General features: G+C 51.7%; 1 protein-coding gene across 1 annotated transcript; it reads right to left on the bottom strand.

The window, feature by feature from the left end:
- Positions 1 to 598: 598 nt before the first annotated feature.
- On the bottom strand, positions 599 to 6,021 carry AZGP1 (alpha-2-glycoprotein 1, zinc-binding). The gene is made up of 4 exons (XM_036904696.2): positions 5,739 to 6,021; positions 3,805 to 4,065; positions 1,554 to 1,829; positions 599 to 1,125 (listed from the first exon to the last, which is right to left on the bottom strand). The coding sequence occupies exons 1-4, from the start codon at positions 6,004 to 6,006 to the stop codon at positions 800 to 802; spliced, it is 1,131 nt and encodes a 376-aa protein (XP_036760591.2). The 5' UTR covers positions 6,007 to 6,021; the 3' UTR covers positions 599 to 799.
- Between the last annotated feature and the right edge of the window lie 1,142 nt (positions 6,022 to 7,163).

A 7,163-nucleotide genomic window follows, 5' to 3' on the forward strand; every position in this document is an offset into this window, starting at 1 on the left:
AATGATTTCCTCAAGGAGCTCAGCCTGGACTGTTGTCTTTGGAAGGTCATGTCATGTGGGAAGGAAAAGCAGTTCCGGGCAGGAGAGCTGAATACAAAAGGCAGCTGCGAGAGCTCTGCTCCGTCTTTCAGAGTTTTAATCTGTGTACGGTGGAAGGTGACTCAGTTAAAAGAGCATACTGAAATGAATGTGGGGGGAGTCCAGGAACATCAGGACTGATTCCTGCTTCCAGGGGGGTGGGTCCTGGAGACATGAACTATGGTGTGTGGCCCCAAGGTCAACATGGGAGAGGTTGAGTGGCTGGACCGGAGGGCTGCGTCTCACAGGAGCGAGGGACCACTGGGAAAATGAGGTGCAGAAGAGGCTGGGGTTTGTACTGAAGAGCTCCTGCGACCTCATGGCCAGAGGGGACATCAGCAGTGGGCTCCTGAATGATACCCAAGGGGCCAGGTGACCCATACCATGCTAGATACCCCAGGTGAACATTGCTTTGGGGAAATACCAAGAATTTCAGAGGAGTCAAATGCTTGCGGGAGGTGGCGGCAGGATGAATGCAAAACATCTCACATTTAGACAGCATTTCACACTTTAAAAAGGTGATTATTGTTGATTTGATTTTACAGATAAGAAAATTGGGCTCTGCAAGGCGGCTTGGCAGTGAGTCAGTGTGGTGCCAGGCATTCAAAAGTCTTTCATCTCCGAACCCACCACATGTCTCTTGCCTGCCACCCAGGCCTCACTGATGACATTGGCAGTGAGTTGTAGGGTTCATTGCTCTTGTGGCCCACAGGAAGGGTAGCTACTGCGCCCAAGTCCCCACATCACCTCCAGCCCCTGCTTCCTGCCTCCTGTCCCACTGCACAGCAAGGGGCTGGGCCAGGCTGCTGTGCTCCACATGGCAGGAGCGGGGGCCTCTGTCCTGAGGGGGCACTCCTACCACCACCCAGGACTGGTAGGTGCCATTTCCGCTGGGAAGGACGTCTCCCCCCGCCTCAGTGTCCTGTGCATCACCTCCCCGAGTCCAGCGCAGACTGATTCCTCGGGGGTAGAAGTCATAGGCCAGGCACTTGAGTGTCCTGTGTTTTCCAGGGACCATGTGGCTGGTGAGTGTCACAGAGGGAGGCTCTGTGGAGGGACAGAGTGTGGCTTTTAAGGGCCTGAGGTAGGCGTCTCCCTGCTCACAGCTCTCCTCTCCCCACTCCCTGGATGTTGGTGATGAGCAGAGCTCCGGGTCCTGGCTCTCTGTCTGCCTCCCCAGGGAACCTGAAGATGGTCAGCAAAGGCTGAGGGGTCCATGAGCTTTCCCCACGGGATCATGGAATGTCTGTGGCCACTCTCTTGCCTCCTGCCCCTCCACCGTGTATTGATGACCGAAGGCAAGAAATGGTGAATGCCCCCAGACATTTTTCTGTTTTCCCCCCAAACCTCTGAGTGGGCTTTGTGGCTCCCTCCTCCCCCAGTCTAGGCCCTGCCCCTTAGTTCCGTCCATCGCACCCCTCCCTGCCCTGTCCCACAAGACCCTCACTCTCATTACACAGAGAGGCACCAGGTACCTTGCCGGTCCAGGTGGATCCTGCTGTAGAGCAGGTACCTCTGCAGCATCCCTGGGCATTCCTCTTCCAGGTAGGCTTTGGCCCGCTGCACATAGACTTTTGCAGCCTCCCACTTCTTCTTGGTGTTTAGAGCTGCTGGGTCCTGGGGGACCCAGGCTGGAATTTCTTTGTTGAACTCGATGAAGTCCCGTCCATCGTAGGCATACCTCCAGAATGCTCTGCTGCTTTTGTTATTCCGGAGCTCACAACCAAATATTCCCTGAAAGGTGTGAGACCCTGCATCCACCCCCGGCCCCACCAAAAGCCAGTCAGCCTAGCATCAATGCCGTCCTAATAACTCTCGCAGCTCGATGGGCAGAAGAAAGGCTTTTGAAAGCTAAGCATGCAATCCTTTTATCTTGGCAGATGGGTTATGAGCCAGACATGCAGCAAACAGAGACAGGGAAAAGTGGTTTGGTTTGGTGTTTTGAGCCGGTCTGAGATGAATGACATTCTTACTAGCCAGAGAATTTCAGAGAGCTCCCGACTGTGGGGAGATTTTCCAGCCCCTCTGTGTCATCTCCTTTAATGAACTTTGAAAATACTGGGAGTTCTCAGGCACCTGACACAGCCACACTGAAGTGCATTTCCAAGTCAAATAGAAATTATTGTAGTGTTCTATAGATTATGAAATCTCTCCTGTTTCCTTGGTTCTAGGTGGAGTTGAAGTCACCATGGGAGTAAACACAATTCAGTCATTTCTTCCCTCTCGCTGGGTGTCGGTTATATTCAGTACAAATCTCTAAAGCCCCTCCTCCCTTCCCAATTAGCAACATCGCTTGGAGATTGGAGGTTGGCCTCCTTCGGGAAGGGAGACACACCCCTTCATTTTGGCAATAAAACTAGATGTTTCCCCGGGACGGATTAGTGTTCTTGGCCCAGGCTCTGATCTCAAGCTTTCTGGCCTCAAATCCCAGACTTCTCTCCATCCCTGTGTGGCCTGGTGCATGACCTTGAGCCATTAACTCTGTGCTTCACTTTTCTCATCCCTGAGATGGCAATGTCAACACTGTGCTGGTACAGAGTAAGTGCTCAATAAACCTTAGCTCCTGTTATTTTCTAGCAAAGCTTTTGTTCATTTACCCTCCTTATTTATAATCGGTCACTTCAACATTTCTGTTCCTACCAATCAAAGTGTCTTCTGCTGTCCTTCTGGGGCACTGGTGCCTACAGCCCAGGCCATTTTCCTTACAGCTTTCCATTCCATATTCTTCAGATTTCTGCCTCATTCTTGTCTCTTTTTGGATACTTTCAGAATCCATGTACTTCTGGACATTTTTGTACTGAGAAACCCATCTTTTGACACCTGCCCTATAAGAACTTAACACCAACAGCTCCCCAGGCCCGCAGTGGGCTGACTTGGGGATGGGGGCACAGACAGTGTGGTTCAGGAGAGAGAGTGCTGGGCTCAGGAGACACAGGAACTAGTCTCTGTGCTCTACACTGCACTGGCTATTCACACCCCAAGCCCAGGTGACCCCTCCCAAGTCTGCTTCTTATTGCTGGAAGGGTCTTCATGATTTCATGCAACTGTAATGGTCTGCAGTTTTGAACTCAGTCCTTCCTGATCTCCTTGCACAGGCCATGGTTTATGCTAAGTACTATCTTTCCATCATTTGGCATAGCTCATTTGAGCAAGAATTATTGGCTGTCCTCAGTGGTGGGGCTACAGGGAAGAGCAAGGCAGACTGTTCTAGCCTTCCTGGAATTAAGGTAAGTTTTACAGAATCTCTTGGAGGCAGGTCTCGTCCCAATTTTTGTAGATTCAGACCAGATAATTAAGAACAAACTCACTGTCAAACAGCTAATGACTGGCAGAGACAGTGAACCCAGGTCTGACTGTGCCTGAGGCTGGCCCACTCTCCCTCCAACATCCCTGGTAGGTATGAGTCTGATATCTGCTAACATGCGACCATCCTGAGACCAGTAGGGAAGTGGAGCTGAGAGGTCACATGTGCCCGGATGAGTGCTGACTCTGACATCACTTCCTGTGAGTGGAGGCCTGGGAATGAGGGGCAGTGAGGGGAAGGAGGGAAGCAGATGTGTGATGGGGGATGCAGAGACACTGTGTGTGTTCACATGCACCTTCCATTCCTCCTCTGGGACAGGGATTATTTCTATCCTGCTGACCCTTTCTGCTCACGGGACTGCAGTTGAGGGGCTGTCTCTTGAGCTAAGACCCTCCCTCTCCAGGGATCCATAGTCCACTGACCTTCTTTGTCCTTGTAATAGTCCATGATGTCTCTCAGGGTCACCATGAAGATGTCCTCCCTGGCCTTCTGAAGTTCACTCTCCTTCTCCCAGTCCTCCATGCCCTCCACTTGGCTCCACGGGCCCAGAGGCTCAGCCTTCCTGCCTTCACTATCATAATGGAAGAAGGCCTGGTCATTGAGGAAGGCAGTGGCCTGAAAGCTGGGGAAGCCCTTGCTGGGCTTGGACAGCCCTGTGTACAGGAAGCTCAGGGAGTAAGGCCCTGCAAAAGAGGAGAATATGTTGAGGTGTGGGGTCCGTGCAGGCATGTTCCAAAGTGGAGGAGCAGAGGGCCAGGAAGGGGGACCTGGTCCTCCCCAGCCCTCTGCACCCTGCCGTCAGCCTCATACCACTGGAGGCTTGCTCACTGCACTTCATATCTGTGGATGATAGTTCAGAGTCCATTCTGTGTCTTCCCTACTCTCTTCGCTCTTCTTGGCATATAAGTGTAAGATAAATTCTAGCCGAAATAAGCAGGCAAAGAGAGGCAACAAAGGGCCAGGTAATTTATTTGAATACCACCGGGTGAGGTTCTGTGGCCTTCTTGTCACAGGCCAGAGAAGTCACACCCGGTCAGGGAGGTGGGGGCTTATAAGGTGTTAGGAGGGGGAGGAGTGGGCAAGCTATCCTAGGGGGTGTGGAGAGGTATGATTGGCTAAAGGTGACATGATAGTCAACTAGAAACTTTTTTCCTTCCAAGAGGGAGGAGGCTGACATCCGGGTCTTAGGTGGCATATCAGGGTGGAATTCAGGGAGAGCTGTCCCCTTTCCATATATGGCACGGATTTTGGGGTCTGGTCTGTTCTCCCCCTATGGCATCTCTCTGTTCTGTTTGCATGTCCTTGTTTTTCCTTTCTCCAGCCTAACAATAAGAAGATAATATTTCTCAGCCTCCTTGTAGGTATATTGGGACATGTGATCAAGTTCTGTCAAAAGGGAACGGGAATGGAAGTGATGTCTGTCTTCTGGTCCGAGGCCCTGTGAGGTGGTTTGCCCCCTCTGTCTCTCTTCTATTTAGGTGATGACTGTGGAGGCCACAGGATGAAACAGAAGACTCTTAAGATGCAAGTAGCTTGGGTTCCTGAGTCACCTCATGGAGGACAGCAAAGTTACCTGATCTTTATTCAATTTTACATGAGCAGGAAATAAAACATTTGTTGGGTTAAGCCACTAAAAACTTTGTTAGTGGGGCATAGCTCAGGGTAACCTGACACATACATACAGTTAGAAAGTGAGGGAAGGAGAATTTACTAGAAAATTCAGGAAATGACCTAGAATGATTTGGCACAGCATAAGGCCAGGATCTGGATCTCAAGAATTCCCAGGGCTGTACCTTGCATTTTGGCATTTTGGTATGAGGCAGGGACTGCAAGCAGGGGGACATTTCCATAATTAATTCCATAATTAGTTCATGATATAACTCACATGGGTGTCAGTAATATTGGAGGTCATATGGCAGGTTCCTCGTTCAAGTACTGACATTATTCTTGCAAGGGTGCATTCACATATGCTCCTTTCTTTTGCTCTGTCTTTCCCCGAGAGTCAGACATGTACATCCAACCATTGGGAGGAGGGGAGGGACAAGTTCTTCCTGGTGGCTCCTGTTCTGTCCTGCCTGTATGACTCTGGGCAGGCCCCTTTGCCTCTCTGGTCTAAGACCAGATGAACCTTTGTTCATCTAAGGGTTTTAGATTCTGATTCTTTAAGGTCTCTTTTAGCATGAGTCCAGGGGCTCCCTGAATGCTTCTGGAAGTGTGCCAGCTGAGTTAGTTGGACACCCATTCCCACTCTACCCTTGGGAATCTCAGCCGCATCAGGCATCCTTCTCCAGCTGTCTGTCCTGTTTATTAATCCCACTCTATTCTTCTCCAGAGCCACCCTTGCTTCCCAACTCACCAGCGTGGGTCTCCTGGGGAGCTGCAGGACACAGGAGCAGCAGTAGGGATAGTAGGACAGGCAACATTGTGCCCACTGTGCCCAACTGGAAGATTCTGGGCTTCCCCAGATCCTGGGGCTCAAAGAAGACTGCTTGGAGGTACAGCCAGGTGTAGTCATGGGAATGGCTGGGCTTTGAGCCCAGCTTTGGGGAGGTGAAGCCACAGGCCAATGAGAGTGCCAGGATGGGCTCCTCCCCAACTGCTTGAGAAAAAGATGCAAGAGCCATGCTCGGCGGAGTGGGTGCTCAGCAAGTCTGCAGACAGCTGGTCTGTGGACTGGGCCTCTGTGTCTCCCTGGGTAAAACAATGCCAATGGATGGGGGCCAAGAGGAGGTAGGGAGGGGCAGAAGCCTGGGTGTGTGTCACCCTTCCAGTCTATTATCACATCTCCATCCCTGGGTGTAGGGGGATTTGGGTGAAGTCAGACCTCACTTCCTCCCTCCCCTCTGGAAAGGCTCTGAACGTGCCCAGAGCCTGGGCCTGAGTAGGGTGTGACCCTCACTGTCCCACACCGTTAGGGAAGGCCATCAGGAAGACACGACTGTCCGTTGACCTGTGAGCTGGACTCAGCAATCAGAGGCTCCCCACCCCCTCCTCTGTCCTTTGTCCTCTGTCCCACTCGCTTTTCCTGTTCCCAGAAGCTGCCCCAAGGACGCAGCCTTGAGATAGCGATAGGGTGTTGAGACCATCTGGACTGTATATATGTGACTGAACCTAGTGAAGGCCTCTAAATAAATTTTGAGATTTGGCGGCAGGTGCAGAGATCTACTTGTCTGTGGCTATGCAAGGAAGCTTCTTATGTAAGTTCCTTGTGTATTAAACTGCCCTTACCACCGAGAAGTGGCCTGCCTCTTTCCTTGGTTTCTCCCTGTCCTCTGCTTGTGGGCCTGTTTCAGATTTCACCTGAGAAGCCTCTGAGGAGACAATTTACATCTCTGCCTCCCTCCCTTTCTCTGCTTGGGGAGTCCAGGCCTTTCCATTACTGGGCAGAAACAACGAGGTTCCCCTTTTCCCAGCCTCCCTTACAGTAGAACAGGGGCACATGGCCTGGGCTCAGACGCTCCTGCCCTGGACACGAGTCAGCAGTCAGTGAAGCAAAGAAGGCAGAATGATCCTTAGGGTTCCATGTAGCTGTAACAGTCTATGGAGGGGAAAGCATTTAGGGAGCACCCAGCATGAACTATGAACTGTGGGCTATAGTTCTCCATGCTGAGCAATGTCCCTGGCAATGGGGGTACTGGGCAGACAGTCCCACTGGTGACTGGGAGCCACCACGTGAACCCAGGTCTGACTGACCCCGAGGTTGCCCCACAACATCCCTGGGCAGGAGTGAGTCTGACCCCTTCTAAAGTGGGATCAGCCTCAGACAGGTGGGGTGTGGGGC

This window comes from Manis pentadactyla, chromosome 10, assembly GCF_030020395.1.
Source record: "Manis pentadactyla isolate mManPen7 chromosome 10, mManPen7.hap1, whole genome shotgun sequence".
NCBI lineage: Eukaryota > Metazoa > Chordata > Mammalia > Pholidota > Manidae > Manis > Manis pentadactyla.